This window comes from Mangifera indica, chromosome 16 (genome assembly GCF_011075055.1).
Source record: "Mangifera indica cultivar Alphonso chromosome 16, CATAS_Mindica_2.1, whole genome shotgun sequence".
Lineage (NCBI taxonomy): Eukaryota > Viridiplantae > Streptophyta > Magnoliopsida > Sapindales > Anacardiaceae > Mangifera > Mangifera indica.
Genome location: NC_058152.1, coordinates 6022089 through 6040981, shown reverse-complemented (window position 1 = coordinate 6040981; position 18893 = coordinate 6022089). Strand labels below are relative to the sequence as shown.

Sequence of the window (18893 nt, the reverse complement as noted above, 5' to 3'; positions counted from 1 at the left end):
GAAACTCTAATGGAGGAGACAAGAGAGACAAATGGACGCCTTAAGGTTACCTCACTTGACAAGGACAAGGTTGACATCTATGGGTGGCTCTTTGTCTCTTACCTCTTTAGAAATTTTCTATAAACTAATCTTTAACTTTATTTTGAATTTAAAAGTTATGTTAGATTTATATTTAGTTTGAATTTTAAGATTAAATGACTATCTATAACAAATTCCGGCAAACCATTGAAAGCAAAGAAATCATCAAAGTATAGTGAACTTTTCACCAAGTGGGTCACTGACTATATTATACAAATATTTTTTTTTCAATTATCCAAATGTATACAAAAATAACCGGCAAACTTGGGAGATGAAAAGAAACATCTTTCAGTATTATTGACAACATATAACAACACTTCAACTAACATTAATGGTCCAAAGGATTTTATGGATCAGAACAAGACCAGTCGTTATACTTTCACGTCATCTCTAGCGAAAGATAAAATAAAAAAACAAAAAGAGAGAGAACTGGAAACAATAATCAATAGAAGTGAGCAAATTCTTAATCTCTACCAGCCTTTTGCAATCTTTTCCACAAAGTTGTTAAGATTCTTGTCCGAAGACCCACCTTCCTTGGCAGCTTCTCTAGCCAAGTCCTTCCATTTCTTGGCATTCCTTCTCATTTCTTTCCCTTTTTCTTCATCTCCCAGTACTATTTCTAAACACCTCTTAATCTCAGGCCCCTCAACAATCCCTTCTTCATTAACATTCACTCTTACTCCTGTCTTCCACACGTCTTCCAGGAGCTTTGCATTTGTGGCTTGATCTGTCCACTGAGGAAAAGCCACGGTTGGCACCCCAGAACATAAGCTTTCAAAGGTCGAATTCCACCCGCAGTGTGTAACAAAACATCCCACCGAAGGATGAGACAAAACCTCTACTTGTGAACACCAGGGCACTATCTTCCCTTGCTTTTCCAGCTCTTCTTTACAACTCAAGTTATCTTCTTCTTTATCCTCTTCTCCGCCTTCTTTAGATCTTATAACCCACAAGAATGGACGACCTGTGTCTATCAATCCCCTTGCAAGCTCTTCCATTTGTGGCTTTGACAACACGGAAAGACTTCCAAACGAAACGTAGATAACTGATGATTTAGGCTTTGCGTTGAGCCATTCCACGTATTCATTATGATAACCCATGAACAAATCACCTCCAAAGGAAGTATCAGATGGATCTTTCCCATCCAAAAAAGCTGATGGAATCAACGGTCCAATTCCAACCATGTTATACTGATGAATTGCTTTTAAGGCCTCTGACTCTAATGTATCGTACGTGTTGACAAGTATTTTTGGGTTGGTTTCTTCATCAAGGATATCTAGGTGCTCTTTAAATGCTGGAAGCGCCAAAGAATATGGATCTGAAGGGATAAAAAAAGAAGGAAGGTCTCGGCTACGGAGCTCCGGCAATCCTGGTAATGATACCGAAAATGAGGGATCTTCAATGTTATTCCTTATGACATCGCCATAACCCTTGAAGTAATAATAATAGATACCAAACATAATGGCAGTTTGATTCCAAAAAAGTGTAGTTGGAACGTTATGAGCTTTACCCACTTTTGCTACCCAAGGGATAAGTATAGAATAAACTATGCATGTGAACCCATTACCTTGTTTGGTGCTGGAGGCAATGAAGTCACTTAGAGTGAGGGAGCCGAGACGCTCAAGCTCCCCCATGTAGTGATTGACGTCAACGCTTGAATTATATCCATTTTCATAGCCATCAGAAAAGGCAGCAAATGACAACCCTTGAGCATGAGTTGTGGAATTTTTTTCAATGCGGCGGATGGCATAGTCGCTGGTGGCAAAGGTCACACGCACGCCAATGCTTATAAGTCGCTTCGCCAATTGAAGGCCTGGGTTTATGTGACCTTGTGCAGGAAATGTGACGAGGAGGAAGTGTGGTTGAGCCATGGTGAAAACTTTCGAGTAGTCTTAATTTGTAAATGTTTTTGTATTTTGGACTTGCAGTGGGGATGGTGAGGGTGGCAATGGCTTTATATAATATATAGATGAAAGGTAATTTACATACAAGTTGTTTTATTATATAATCCATCCACGCCTCCCCGAGAAAGGTCCAGAATTGTTACGTTTGGGGTGACGAAAAGAAGACTGCTTCTGACATGTGTGATGATGTTAATTCTTCGAAGTTTGATTGCCTAATGTTACAATCAAGCATTTTATATATGGAAAAAGATTTTATAGGCCTGACTGGCTGTTGGTAATGTTTGATAGAAATTTTGGATTTGCAAGCTTCTGGTCTTCTACTTGGACACTTCACAGTAATACAATTCTTAATTAACAGACTAATGAGTTGTCACTGTGGCCTGTGCCCAATATTTTTAGAATCAGACTAGATATCGGCCAATAAAAGAAGCACTCAACTAGTGGTGAGTAGGTCTGGTTATCTTGCTAAAAATATAGAAACCAAAACCAGAACTAACCAGTTCCTAACATTTAGAAACTAGAACCAGAACTGACCAGATTTTAATATTTAGAAACCAGAACCGGAACCTGTATAGACAGGTTTCTATTTGAAACCTACTTAATCGGTTCTGTTTCCTGTTCTAGGTACCTAAGACAATTTCGTCTTTGTTAGAGATAATTGCTTTAATCGAAGACATGAGTTTGATTGACAGGAAGAGATAATCAGAGTGAGAGGACAAATGCAGCCAGAGACGGTGAACTTCAAAACTCTACGGCAATGGTTTCAAAACTCTAGAGGTGAAATTATCATTTTTTAAATTTTGGGTGGGAGGAAGTTAGTTTTTAAACAAAGGAGGAAAAATATGATAAAACTTTAGTTTTTAAAATCTTTTCATTAAATAATAGTTTTGTCTTTAACTTTAACCAAAAATTTTAATAAAGTTTTATTTATAGGTGAGACTTTAAGTTTTTTGAAAGTTAGAGCATAAGAGTTTGAGTTTGAGTTTGAGTTTATACCTACCTAACATTGAGTGTTTATACCTAACCTTGGGTGAGACTTATAGGTGGGACTTATAGGTGAGACTGTAAGGTTTTTGAAAGTTAAAGCATAAGAGTGAGTTTGAATTTATACCTAACCTTGGGTGAGAACAAGTCTTATAAATATATATATATATATATATATATATATATATATATATATATATATAATGATTCAAAAACTCTAACCCTAAAAAATTATACATGGTGAAAAATTTTTCCTCAATTCAGTCTATGAAAATTTGTGAACGCCTCCGCTGTATTTATAGTGTTAACACAATGGGTTCGTTTTGTGCTATAAGTAGAAGTGGCCTTGATGGGAAGTGGGGAGATTAACCGAGCACGGGGCAACTACCGACTTCATGTAGATGCAAGTGGAGGGCATGCACTGGTTGTGACCATCAAATGAAAGCCAATTTTGAAACTGCCAAGCTAAAAGAATTTCTTTTATCAGTGACAATATTTGATAGATAAACAAGCAGACGAGATGAGTCTCGAGATGAGTCTCCTTGTATGCAATTTGAATCATGGGTCATGTTATGAATTTAGTGTGCTCTTCCAAATACCATTTGTAAGAATTTATTGTGCTCTTCCAAACTATCAGAAACAGAGGAGCACCGCATTTTTCGTGAACTACTAAGACAAATCTACTTACCCATTCAGTTCCAGTTCCGATTCTAGTACTTAAAAGAGGTGGAAGCAGAACTGGCCAGTTTTATAAAATTGAAACTAAAACCTACTCGAGGTAAATCAGTTTCGGATAGGAATTGAAATGAAAAATTGGGTATCCGACTAATTCGATTATTTTGCTCACGCCTAGATCCAACAGTGTTCAAATCGAGTTGATTAGTGATCAGACTAATTAATTATTCAAAAATAATATTTAAAAATTTTTTGTATAATTTATTATTAAATATTTAATTTAACTTATTTAATATTCAAATAAACTTAATTTGATAGTTTATATATTTAAATGTAATAAAAAAACTCTTAGGTTTACATTTTCATAATAAACTTTAAAAAAAAATTAATTTTTTACATTAATTGAATCAAACCTAATTTTATATCCAAGCTACTCAGCCAGTTCATATAATTTAATCCAGTTTAATTATAAATAGGTAAACCAAAACCAGTTTAACTAACGGTTGATAATTCAACCAATCAGACCATTTGATCCGATTTGATTTTTAAAATCACACTCAAACTCTCCTTTACATCATAATACCTTATCACTGCACATTCCATTTTTATTTTTTTAATTGAAAAATAAATTTACTGTGTATATGAATTTAATGAATTAATATCTTTTGATATGATAATAAAAGTCTCCTTTAAAACTTTGAAAATAACAAAAATCCCGACCAAGCTCACAACAATCTACTCAAATATATATATATACAAACAAACTAATTAACAAGCAAATAAAGCTTAAGGGATTGAATGCCACTTGCTGACACTTAAAATGAAAATCTCCTTCTGCACACACAAAAAATCAACAGAAAACCCTGGTAATGGTTAGAAAAAAGTACACTGAATTTATCATCTTATTGCATAAATAGCCCACTGTATTGGATTCCTTAACTGTCAAACCTGACTACAACTCAAATACCAATGTTATTTTATTTTATCTACAAACCCGAAAATGAACAGAAATGAGATACAGCAGTAGGGCCATTTCTGAATTTAGGCTTCAAACCCCAAGTTCTTAAGAAGCCTAAATAATGCGGCTGCTTCTCTAATTCGTGAGAACTCAATGCAAAAAGCTTGAACTTCGATGAAAAGATCTTTAACTGCAAACCCAAAAATAAAACTGGTGAGAATCAGACAATATTTGTGAAGACATATTGATTCACATGCTAGTTCCTCCCAATGTAGCCAGTCCAGTCAATAAATAAACACGCATCTAGTGGTTCATCCAATCACCAGAGCATTTTCACAAACAAAAATCTCCGAGGGTTGCCTACAAAAGGATCTAGGCATGTAATTTTAGTAACTATGTAATACATTGAAGAATATATTGGGAGCATTCTACTGAAGCATGGATATACAAACACAGATCACTTCATCTTTAACTCCAGACGCCATTTTTTCCAACTCAATTTCATTTAACTTTGAATAAAACATACACTGACTCATATGATCACATAAATTTAACTACTATAACAAATGAAAACAAGAAAAGAAACTGCAAAATTATCTCACCATCAATAATTCTATTTCGGATTAGACTCTGTAAGAAAACACAGACAAGCCGTACCAGTCTGTTCTGCATGTACTTATCCTGGAAAATAGTAGAAAGATTTGAGAAACTCTAAACAAACTTTTCAAGACTAAAGAATTTAACCACTGAATCAAACAGAAAGGCTAAAAATGTACAACAGTTTTAAATTTAAACGTAAAAAATTTAGGTTAAAAGATCCCAAACCAACTAATATTATCTATAAATTGCAGTATGAAGCTAAAGTAGTCTTGCGGTAAAAAATTTAAAATCTTATGGCCAAATAGTTGGCCACAATGAGATTGATACTTTGACCCCTTAAATGGAACTAACGGTCACACAGTCCAATGACAAAGTAATTCTCTTTATTACCACTGAATCAGATGATCATTAGAATGGTTGAATGCATGAATCCTTCTAAAACTTTAATTTGGATTACTCAAGGTAGTCTAGAGGTCCTACAAGTACTAAGGAACTTCCTATGCAAAGTTTCCAACCATTCTGATCTCATATACCTTCAAAATGTATCTTGACTATTTATGAACTTATTCTTTCTGTAATGTCCTATCAGTGGGTACAAACTATTTTAGATAGTACAATATCTTGAAAGTGTATAAAAGATATAGGTGACTTGTATGCTTGCAAATGCCCCTAGACCATTGACCAATTAGATCAAATCCACTACTCCATATCCAGCAAAATGAAGCAGGTACTAAGTTTTACCATCATTCATAACAAAATAATTTAATACACTTAAAAAACCAAGAAAACTACAGGAAAACATAACAAAGGGGCTACCTTGATGTTCTGACAAGATGATATACAGTTGGTTATATACATGTGGACAAATTCCTTCGGAAGTTCAACAGCTGTTGTAAGCCTGTTTACAACTTCCATCGAATGTAGACTCATATCCATATTAACAAGAACTGTATAATACCTGCATGTCCATACAACTAGAAGTCATAAATTTCATATATAAAACAAAGGACATCACTTCAACTATGATAGAAGAGAAACGCGAATCAATACAACAGAAACATACTCAGAAATTTCAGGTGAATTTAATAACTTCGTAAGAACACCGACTGCAATCAGCGGATTGTTTTCCACCAACTCCTGATGGCAAGAGAAGAGACCTCGAAACATAAATGCATGCTAAATTATGTATAAATAATAAATGAACCATATGTCATCAAGTCATACTGGTAGTTTCCTGCGTGTCAGTCCACAGTGATATACAAGCTTTGGATCATTTGCCAACTCAACTACAACTTGCTGGAAAAGGAAAGGACAATTCAGCTTTTTTATTTTTCAAACTATCGATATAGCAAAAGAAACAGTAATAACTACTTTACAACATTTCTTTCTTGAAAGTAACAAATCAATAGCTTAAATATACGTAATTCAAGTTAGCCCCTTTAAACATAAATAAAATTGTCATAGAATAGAACTATTCTTCAAGCAATTCTACTTGCTTCCTCATGACAAGAATAATCAGACATGAAAGAGATTTACATCCTACTCTTCTGTTAGCAATTTTAATTCTTGAAAAATTGAACGTTCAAGGACCTAGAAATCCAACAATAATTCTTACAGTCATAACATCTATAATTGGATTCAAAAAAGCGTGGGCCTCAGGATATTTGGCGATAAGAAACTAATGGATTGACATTGATTACAAAATGGGAGCTACCAAAGGAACCCTGCAATATGTGTGATAGAGGACAGATGTGGCTGTGGCATGACACTGCTATTGCAGATGCTGGTGGAGTTGATAAATACATTGGATATCACATCTAAGAGCCAGCTTATGCAAATATATAACAGAGGATAGTAAAAGTGTCTCCAGCGTTGACATCAGTAACCATAATGATGGTGGATAACATGACAGAGAAGCCTTGAGGAAAACATTTATCATAATACACAGAGATGATGAATGATGATGACAATAACAATAGTAACTGTTACAATGAATTTGGTGGTCAGAACGGCAGTGCTGGAGACTGCTAAAATGATTGCAACAATGTTTAGTGGTGTTGGTAGTCAATATAGGTTGTGTATTACTGATACAATAATTCAATTAAAAAGACCCATAGTGTTAGCTCCTAGTTCAGATTCAAAAGCTTTGTTGTGCAAAAGAACTAACTCAAGGCAATACATGGGGATACTAGACAAAAAAGACAAACAAAGAAGAGAAACAATGGATAGAAGGCTCAAAACAAATTTCAAGGAATTAAAAAGAGCAACCAAATTATCATCATTTATGTGATCATATTTTCTTTGGAAGAAAAGAAGACACTAACCTATAACTCATTCATAGCAGGGCCTAGAATCATATTGAATTACCATAAATAACATTAAAACGTTAAGAAATTTTAATCTATAATTTAGTACATGCTTAAAAATTAAAAATTCAAACTAAAAATGCAAAAGACCACAGAAGGAAAGAAACCAAAAATATAAAAAAATGATTCATAATCTCCCACTTCATTAAGACGCTTTCTTTTTTTTTTTAATTTCTCCTCTGGAAGTTCCATAATTAATGCATATAAAACTAACCAATAGTTAATCTGACCATATATTTCAGTATACATTGATTTTTAATGCATATGAACCTTTTGAGGATAACGATCGATGAGTTAGTTTTTTTAAAGTCGTCAGTCTTCCTTTCCCTCCAATATTGCTCATGCCTCCAAATATTCTATAAACTAACTAGCAGTAAATGAAACCTCATTAATTCTCAAAAAATACCTGCACTCTTGAAAAATGTTTCCATACACAGCCTATATTTGTTCCACAAAGAATATTTTTGAGAAAAGTAATGCCAAATAATGCAAAATCACCACCGATCTGAGAAAGAGGAAGGAGAGATGGTCATTTCTCAACAGCCATAGAGAATTCACATGGCATCCCAATTACTAGTTTCATATCTTGGTCCATATAATTCCGCTTTTTCTCCCTTTGGTAGTGGATGTGGGCAACTATTTGTTATAGGGATGGGCATTCATATTCATAATAGTTTTTTACAATAGTTACGTGGAACCTTCAATTCATACAATAATCACATAATATGCCATGTAAGTGAATACTGGAAATGGCATTGAGCAGTCCATTTAATGGAAAATCTTCAGTTTCCAGAATATAACACATCAGATCAATGTCACTTAAATTTTGACTATCAACTAACAGTTATTGAGATGGTTTTAAGTAGTTTGATGGCAGGCAATCCGCATGTTGGCTTCCAAGGAAAGTACATCTTATTACTCAATCCTTCAAATTTCTGAGGATGTCTCTAAAACCACTGCTCTCACTGACACAATGAAGATGCTTTGATAGCTATTTCTTATGTACTTGATGGCAGAACGGTTTAAGATTTATCTTAACACTTTTTCTTCGTCCTGGATTTCTTGCCCCTTCCCCTGCCCCTGCCCTTGGTTAAGGACTCTTGCCCCTCCTTGGGTTTCTTCAAACCAATCAACAGAGAAGAAAATAATCCATTAAAGAAGAGGTTTCCAAAAAAGTTCACCTTTTGGAATATGCTCAAACTGATGCTAAGCAACAAAAAGCAAATAAACTAAATATGGGAAACCATAGGTACATCAAATTTGTCCCAGAATGAAAACTAAACCTCTCACTAAATGAACACCAGATCAATACATGGTAAGTAGACTACAAGCTTCTTGTGTTGCAATATTTTGGCGGTGAATAGTTTCAGGAATGCAAGATGGCGAAAATAATAAGTCTAAATTCAGATAATAAAGAGTTCTAGATTAAATAAATGATTACTAATCGAGATCCACTTTCATCTGGTTAATCTTTATTATAATATACAAAATGCATAACTTTTAACTTTCTCACGCATTGCACGGTTCTCTTTTTATTAGTATTGTGATCACTCAAAACAAAACCAGGACAAATACCAGCCTATTTTGTTATTAATTTTTTACTAAGTAATAACTATTGAAAATTGGCTAAGGGAACAATATCCACAAGCCTGTGGGAACAAGATGTTACAGGTGTCACTCCAATATATATTGGCCACAAAAATGCCAGGACATCTACGTCATTTAGAACTAAAATTCATCATCTACACAAGCATACTAGGTTTTAAGATATAAGAGTTAGTGAACTTAAATACCACCAGATTCAAAATTAAATTACAATAATTTAGAACACAGAACATAAGTTTTTTTTGTAAAAGAACAGAAACTATGCATCATGTTTCACCTATTTAACCAAATACTGTAGTGCTTTTACCAGTACTCTTGCACTCAAAAGATCTGATTAACTAATAGTCACTCACACATTATGTTTTTAACATGACATTGAACAAATAACCTATTTGTAAAAGAAACCACAAATTTCAAAAAATCCCACCACAAATTGAGAACTTAGTCCAACCAATGAAACAGATGCATAACCTTGCTCAGATAAGTTATAATAATAACTTTAAATTATCAAAATTTGAGACAGGATAAAGGTACAATGTGCTTATAAAATGTAAAGTATATATTTGAACCTCATATTGTGCAGGCAGTAGGGGTCCTTTTAAAGCTTTAGCAATCAGATCCCTAACTGCAGTTCCTCTGCTAGTATCAGCACACATACCATGATCCCAAACAAGCTCATGATTGTTATCAGGAATAAGCCACTCAAGCTGGAAATTGTTAGACTGGTTTAAGAAAACAGTTAAATAGAACCAATATATTAATAATAAATAGTTTCAAAAATGTTGCACCTCCCAATCCAGAACAGGGAACCTTGGTGGAAGAGGCCTGATCCATCTAGGACCTAGGCCTTTGAATGAAAGATTCGCCAACAATTCAGTTACAGCCTCATCTCGATCCCCAGCTCCAAGTTTAGGTTTGACTCCAGCTTGCACATCAAACCTAAAATGAGACCATCAATGGCATTATGAACAAAAATAAAAATGAAAAATAAACAAGTGCACAGGAAAAACTAGAATTGACTCTCAATTATAAATGAAGCCTCATAACATAATTCTGCCCTCCCAAAAAACATACCCTAGTGAAGTTGCATCACAACCACGGGGTACATCAGGGTCTGGCAATACATTTTTCACAGCAGCACTTTTATATTGAGAATTGTATGGTTCCAGATGTACTTTATCACAATACTTCAGCTGCAACTGTTCTCGTTCGGGAAAAGACTGACAGTAAGCAGATGAAACAAAATATCAACCAAAGGAGAAAAAACCTAATTTTAGGGAATATTTTCAGTTAGTGGCTCCAAAATGAAAAAGCTTGTCGGGCCATAAGGTCCATCAACATGTGTGACTTACATGAGATGAAGGATCAAAACCTTTGATGTAGTCTGCAACTGACTGTTTAAGAAACTGCAACAACAGAATAAAAAGTTCAGTAACCAGCCATATGACAAAAGGCATTAACAGATAAATGGTTAAAATGTCATCACAAAAAAGACCAAAATCACATATATCAGGTTTGCCATCTACTCAGCATCATAATCAGCTGCAGAAATCAAACATCAGCTAGCTGACTAAATTTTCTGAAAAATTTATGCAAACAAGTTTAGTGAAGCATACTGCAAAATTGAAATTTGCGATACATGGCATACAAGTGCATTCAGAATGCTTGATAATAGCCAATAATATAACTAACTGTTAGGAACCTTGCTCAAATTTTATTAATTTTGAAAGAAAATAGTATTGGTAACAAGAGGTGCCAACTCCTCCCAAGATGCCAAATAACAATCTTCTCCCTCCCCTTTTTCCCATCCAATCCCTCCTTGATAATAATCTAAACTCGTCCCAATTCTTGTCATTCAATTACCAAATATTAACACATCAAATATTATTGTATTAATTAAAATCTAATATAATCTTCCTAATTTATATATAAAATTATATTAATTAATATCAACTTACTAATTAATACAATTTTTCTAATTCATATCATCCTAATGTTCAAATTCCAATCCTAATCTTAATGTTAAATGACTATATCACTGGATGAGAAGAGTAAAAACAAATTTAATATTCTATCTCTGTAATACCCAGTCAAAAAATCAAAACTAAAATAAAAATTCTAGTTTGCTTCAGTACCTGCCAATACACCAGGGTCTAATAATCGAGGCATAAACATATCTGATACATGAGAAGAGCTAATAATTCCATTTAATACAATATATACTTATTTATATTTTTTTCAACTCATAAGTTGCTTCTATATTACACAAAAGTCTCAAACACCATTATAGAAGATCACTTTCTAGATAATATAATATTTCATAAGGTTATCAATCATTAATCTGTAATATTTCTAAGTTCTAGCTTTAAAAAGTCAGTCTACTTCCATAGCAACATAGCACTAGCAACTTTGAAACAACACAAACTTTATAAGATTCCTCAAGAGGACAAATCATAGGGATATAAAGAAAGCAAGACCTCTTTACTACTACTGGAGCTCCCAGTGTCTAACAACTGGAGAATAAATGCTCTCTCATACTTTTCAGCTTTATCATCACATGCAGCCTGCAACAACCAAGGATTAATAAACATAAATAAATACATAAAGAGATCACATCATCTATCAGAAAATAATAAATGTGAGACATTGCCATGAAACACGCCCATATATTCATGCTATTAACATGAACAGACAAGGAAAAATTAAAGAAAACAGAATGAGATATATCAAGCAAAATATTAGACACTGCAAGTGAAACACTTGTAATGAAAGACCCCAACATACATGGCCCACTCTCCATAAAGTACAAAATTAAGTTTGATGAAATTTCTTAATAGACTCAGTTGCAAGAATAACAAATTATATTACATTTATTATTAAAGATATAAATGGGTTGGCAGAAGATATTTGGGAAGTATAAGCCTGATGTAGAATTGAAAATGCAACTAAACGTTCGGTTGCATTCAGCGCCTTTTTATCCTGCAGGTTAAATATCAAATCGTTAGCAAGCTACCAACCTTAAAGTAAGAACATAATAATAACAAAAGCATAATAACTACAGTAATAATATAAAAAAAATTCTAAAATGCGAGACCAACTAAGAAATGTCAATCCCCTGTTTGTATCATATGAGAGAGACTAAAACAACATTTATAAACAATAACTAAATTTTCACAAGAACACAGCAAGATCAAACCCTAGAAAATGTGCCTCACCATGATATCTTTTCAGATAGCATAAATTGAAAAAGGTTTGTTCAATAAAAGATTTAATCTTGTATTATCATCTCCATCTATAAACAGCTCATAATATTTTTTTCAACAAGAACTTTTAATATAACACGTAAACAAGCTGCAAAAGACAAAGGATTGTTTGGCCTAACGATGAAGCCCATTAAGGGTCTTAAAATCCTTTTTGCCATTTTTAGAAGGGTGCTTGGCAATAAAATGTTATTTCTTGCATGAATAAAACACTTCTAGATAAATTACACTGAGAAAAAACTGAAGAACTCAATAGCTTTTCTAGATGTCATCAGCTGGAAAAAGCCTAACTTTAAAAAAATAACATTAACAGATGCACAATATTTCAAGCTGCAGATTGTACTTCTTTGTTTATACCAAATATGAGGCAGCATCCTGGCAGAAAATCAGACTATGGACAGATATTTGAGTGAATGAAGCAGCTTTCTATCAGCTGCTGTTCCCTAGGCCACACAGGTGTCTACTGGCATAATACCTGTATTGCTAACATGGTTGATGTTTGCTATTCTTGTTGGGGGAGAAGCCTTAAATATTAATAGAAACCAAAATGAGAAAGTGTCTCCTTAATGTGCTGAGATTCTAATATCATCAAAGTGTTTCACTCATAATGAATTGCAGCTGAATTTTCTGCAAGATTTTTTTCAATAGTCTCTTTGAATCTCCTACTACTCCTACAAGCAATTGCATTAAGAGTGGTTTAGAAATCTAAAGGTCGCAGCAAGGTGAAGTGTTAGAATGCAGTATAGCTCTAAAAGATAATACAAACAATATATCATTCAAAAGAGAAGAACTTCCTTCGTTATTCCCAAATTGGTATTAAAAAAATATTTACAAAAGAGTGAACAACTATTCACACAAAGCTTATGCAGGTGTAGGTCATGACAGCTTGAAAAACTCACAATCGGGAAATCAATACAATAAGAAGAGTTCTGAAGTAAGCAAAAATAGGAAGAAGTAGCTCCAACAACAAAAGAAAAGAAAGGTAAATCCGGGATTCAAATAACATAGGCACCCAAAGAGAAACATGTCCTAGTCATGGCAAAAAAAAAAAGTATATGGCATAGACACCTAAAGAGAAACAAAGAGAAACATGTCCAAGTAATTGCCAAAACAGGAGAAAGGTACATCCGGGAATTGAATGACACAAACACCAAAAAGACCCCAAAAGATTAATTAATTCCTTGAACTCATGAGAACTAAGTCTCCCCTCCCTTGTTTTCAAATTTTCTCTTATCTCTTTTTATCCAAACAACCTGCAATCAGCCATAATTGCACAACCCAATAACAGAATAATTCTTCTGTTCCCTTCAAAAGTTTGACTTCTGTCTATGAGGACCAAACGACAGAGGGAAGAAACTTCCAAAGGAACTTAGAAAGAGAAATTAGACTAATCCATACAAAGCAATGAAAGGCAGTGTACACTTATAGATTGTTTATTAGACATAATGCAGCAAAGAAGATATATGCATATCCTAGGTCTTTTTTATCTAAATCGTCTCATTAGTATTAACATCCCTATGGCCATACTCCCAAATCCTTGCGGTGGAGGAGACTTTAGCGTTCCCTAAAATTTTACTGGCTTCAGAAATGGAGGATATTATGATCTTCAACCAAATTCTTAAGAGTTAGACTTCGTATAGAGAAAAACCAAACCCTAGTTCTATTATCCTCCCTTGTCATCAAATGAGATGACTCCTATTTAAGATTAGATGATCAAGAAACTGTAAACCCTCTCTAAGGTTCAAGTTCCCACAGTGCTTAAGATCCCATCTCTCCATCCTAACAACAGAAGCATTATGCCAGGTTAAAAGCATACAAAAGTAAGGCAAAGACCACAGAAAGCAGCCTTCCTCACCCCAAAATGATCTCCGAAAATCTTAGCCTTAGCCTGTTACTTCCAGCAAACACACAAGATTAAGCGACCATCTACAGCAAATTCAGGCAAACCGCTAAAAGCAAAGAAATCGTCAAAGCATAGTGAACTTTTCACCAAGTGGCTCAGTCACTGGCTATAATTTCTCAACTTAAGATTTCAAATACATAGGAACACGCAAATAAAAACCCTAGCCAAGGTCGTTCTTCAATTCATATTTCAATACCTCGCAAAATCTTGACGAAAGATAGACTTGAAAAACCTAACCAATACAAAAACAGAAAAAGAGAGTGGACGAGTAAATTATTACTTCTAGCAAAAGAAAAAGAGAGTAGCAGATAGCAAAGTGGCGCTGGCGTGGGAATACGGATATGAAATCGGATAAAATCTCCTCCAAGGGCTTTTGGTCCACTTGCAGGATTGCCAATAGCCTAGCGGATTCTTCTCGATCTAACATCTTCTTCCTCGGCGTTGGTTCTGTTTCAATTTCAGTTTAAGACAGAGCACCAAGGCTTACACGACGTCGCGCTGAATATGATGATAAAGGGTTTTCGTTAACAGTGTAGGAGAAATCTGAGTTCGGATTCTCTCCTGTAATCTTAGCGTCCCTCATTTAGTAAGACCAGTCGTACGTCGACACGTAAAGTGTAATAATTTGAGAAATTCACTGTACATAAATCCCCTTAATAAGGGGTAAAATTAAGGATATATAATTTAATTTAAACTATAAAAATAAATTAAATTGTTTAAAAATTTAAAATTGGATTTAGTTTTGTTTGACTTGGGATAGTAAATTTTTTAAAAATAATTTTTAATTTGCATTGTGATTTAGATGATTTTTAAATTGAACTCACCCATAAACTGTATTCTTTTAAAATAAATATAAATAATTATATTTAATAAAATTTTTCAATAAGTAACTTGTTTTTTATATTTATTTTATCTTTTTTTTACATATATTGTATATATATATATATATATATATATATATATATATATATATATATATATATATATATATATATCATATTTATTTTATGTGTTTATTCATGTTCTAACAAACTATAATTCAATTAATTTTATTAAATAATATATATTCATAAGTCAATGAATTTAATAGATTCAAACTGGATTAAACTATATTTTTTCAGTTTAGTTTGATTTGAAAATTTTTCAAACATTTTTTAAAATTTAATTTGAAAAAGTTTTCAAACCGTATTTTGGAAAACATTTAAAGCATGTCAAAAATCATCCTTTGAATACTATAAATATAAATTAGCATACCTAGCTTTGAGTTTACGATGAAGTCTATTTTGATACAATGTGAGGTGTCGATGTAAGTTATTTCCACAGTCCCATTTGCCTAAATACTGCACTTATTTTGGGAGATAAGAACTACTATGCATTTTGGTTCTTTGTGTGGAAAAGAAAAAGAAAAAAAACTTTTTTTGTAATAATTACGTTAATCTCATATGAAGGGAGATAGTTTTGAACTTTAAATAAAAGTTCAGTTGTCAATAACTTCCACACCAACTATCATTTAGCAGTTAAACAAACTGAAGGTGGACTCGAACCTAATATTTCTCACACACATATGACAAAAGAGTCGAACCAAATACTTAACGACAGAAATCTCATACAATAATACATTTTATATTTGTAAATGTGTCATATGACCTCGCAAACAACTTACACTTGGGAGCTAAATATTATGTATCTGTTAGAAATAGCATAGTCGCTTCAACCCGAAGAAAACATAATAAAAGCATTAGGCTCGCAGCACCCTAAACTTATTTGATAGCACTAGCTCTCATTAATCTCTCATTTATTATTGTGTTATTTTTCTATGTATTTATGATCAAGTCTATTCTCCTATATGAATGACATGATTAGTTGACCAACGAACACAAGTAATATATAAGTCTTCCTTTTTTGTTCAAAATTATCAATTTAAACTTAACTACTTTTTTAGTCATATTTTATAGACCGAATCATATGTGGTTATAGGTGTCAAGTTAAGATAGCAACACTAAGAGTAAATATTGAACAATAGTAAAGAGTCAAAGAGTATCAATATGAGATAATTCTCATAAAGTCTCACACAGTGAAGGAGTATGGATTTATCCTCTCACTAATTCAACTAGTCATCTTTCTTATGCATACATGGTATGAATCATGTACTACAGTGTATATTTTTTCAAATGTCATTCTCAACACTATACAGATCTTAATTCAATTGCTACACCGAGCGTCTAATCTGAGTCTTTAATCATTTTCACCCTTACAGGTATTTTTCACATTAAGAACTCATATAAAATTCACAAGTTATTTGGACGTAGAGAATTCAAATTAATTATTTTCAAATGTATCTATTCATAACCTCATTTGGATAGATCATCAATGTAATATTTTAACTTTAAAATCTTTTTCCAAGAAATTTATCTTCTATTGGCATGCTCTTTCAATGTCATTTTTCTTAATAATAATATTTCATCTTTATTCGCTCTCTCAACGGCAAAAGCGATTACTCGTGTAAGTGAGCCAATATCTAATTTATGTGACACTATAATTTTGTTTAGTTAAAAACAATGTGTATGCAGTGAAAATTTAAGAATTTCGAGACACAAAGTCAAATACAAAATGAACTTAAATTCATGAATTTTGATGTTGTGTTACCAGTATAATATATAAGTTCAACAACTTATCAATCATAGTCTACACAGTCCAAAAAATTCAACATGTATAAGAAATAATTTTCTTAGAATAATCTTACTCAAAGGATCAGTGATTATATCATGTGTAAAATTATATTGTATGTTCATTTCTTTTTTGAAAATAAACTCGCTTAAAACATTGTTTCTAATGTTGATATGTTTGGTTATCATATAAAACTCAAGATCTTTTATTTTAATGGATAACTATTGCTTTGACTAGACACCCATAGGCCTTATTGATCTAAGTGTGGACTACCTAGCACATCAACAGTGAAAAATTTAAAAAATTACAAAAAAATAAATAAATGGCAATTAGCTTCTGCTTGTGATAGTTGTTTTATTTTTAATTTTTTTTATATAAACAATCCAAATCTTCTCTATTTTCTAATTTTATTTTACAAATCTCTCAATCTCAATTTTTTCATTATATTTTCAATCTCATTTTATTTTACCAACTCTCTTTCGGAAACTGTTTAAATTTATTAATAATAATTCTCTGTATTTATAATTTTGTTTTCATTTCAATTTTATCATTACAAAATATTACAAATGAATTTAATCTATTTAGATAAAATGGTGTGGTATAATTACAAACATAAATAATATATATATATATATATATATATATATATATATATATTTATGTTTGTAATTATACAGTATGTAAATTAATTTATTTGTATTATGTTATAATATTTTTCATCATGTAACTATGGTGTTCTTTCGCTACAAGTGAAAGATTATAAATAAAATATTCGAAGTACTGTCCTCAATTTTAATAATTGAAAAATAATTTACATTTAAATATTTAAAAAAAAAATGTTTAAACGAGCCAACCCGATTAAGACCCAGCCCTATATATATAGGATTGGGCCTTGGGCCTTTAGCCTTAAAAATTCCATAAGCATTGTGTGGGCCTAAGACCCAGGTCGACTCAGCTTGGCCCAGCGCATAAGGCCAATAGGCTGAGATGGAGCTGGCCTAACCCGACCTATAGGCCTAATAGGCTGAGCCAGAGCCAACCTAACCTATAGACATGTCTAGCTCTGACAATGTGGTTCTATTTACTTAGATTCACAAAAAATCTTTTTAACTAAACAGTTTCTTGCACAACGACTAAACAAGCTGTATACTCGACCTCTTTTGTGGATAAGGCTACTTATGTCTATTTTTTATCGCTCTAAGATATGGGTTATTTTGGAGTAAAAAAACGTAACTAAAAATTGATTTGTGTTGGTCCAAATTACCTTTCCAATTCGCATCTAAATAGTCAATCAAATGCAAATTTGTTCCTTAATCACATAAACAAAAATCCACAAAACCTTTTAAATATATCAATATTCTATATATAGTCTTTTAGTGCTCTTTTCAATATTGACTCTTATCGACTAACCAGTATAATGACAAATCAAATGTCTGGGTATGTACATATCGTAGCATACATAATAGATCCAATAACATTTGAATATGTAACTATTGACATTTCTTCATTTTTATCTTAAGTTTTGAGATATATCTCTTAACTCAATAATTTGTTATTGGACATAGGAGTATCAACAAATTCATAGTTTATCATATTGAATTATTCTAGAATCTTTTGAATATTATATTTTTGTGACAGAGTTAAAAGTTTCTTTGAACAATCTCTCTAGAATTTAATTTCCGATATGTAATCTATTTATGCATATCTTGTAGGTCAAAAGTATGGACAACCATTCTTTAATGATTATCACTTATTTTAAATCATTTCTAACTATCTACACATTATCACACATATAGATATAATTGTAAATTTGTCATCAGACTTTATTGTATAGACATGATGGTCTTGATTAATCATTTAAAAGTATAAAGTATTTAATCTTTATAAAATTTT

At 32.5% G+C, this 18893-nt stretch overlaps 2 protein-coding genes across 3 annotated transcripts; both read right to left on the bottom strand.

Annotated features, from left to right (window-relative positions):
• Window positions 1-350: 350 nt before the first annotated feature.
• LOC123198770 (crocetin glucosyltransferase, chloroplastic-like) lies at window positions 351-2157 on the bottom strand. The gene has a single exon (XM_044613538.1). It carries the CDS (start codon window positions 1947-1949, stop codon window positions 549-551), a length of 1401 nt encoding a protein of 466 aa, XP_044469473.1. The 5' UTR covers window positions 1950-2157; the 3' UTR covers window positions 351-548.
• A 2368-nt stretch (window positions 2158-4525) lies between these two features.
• Window positions 4526-14926, bottom strand: LOC123199108 (CCR4-NOT transcription complex subunit 11-like). 2 transcript variants are annotated; one of them, XM_044613952.1, is made up of 12 exons: window positions 14614-14926; window positions 12039-12149; window positions 11648-11734; window positions 10523-10576; window positions 10245-10390; window positions 9959-10109; window positions 9740-9877; window positions 6424-6495; window positions 6263-6336; window positions 6016-6157; window positions 5202-5280; window positions 4526-4789 (listed from the first exon to the last, which is right to left on the bottom strand). In XM_044613952.1, exons 1-12 carry the CDS (start codon window positions 14758-14760, stop codon window positions 4683-4685), a joined length of 1308 nt encoding a protein of 435 aa, XP_044469887.1. In that variant the 5' UTR covers window positions 14761-14926; the 3' UTR covers window positions 4526-4682. The 2 variants fall into 2 exon arrangements, with proteins under 2 accessions (XP_044469887.1, XP_044469888.1); XM_044613953.1 differs by having other exon boundaries at window positions 10245-10369.
• Between the last annotated feature and the right edge of the window lie 3967 nt (window positions 14927-18893).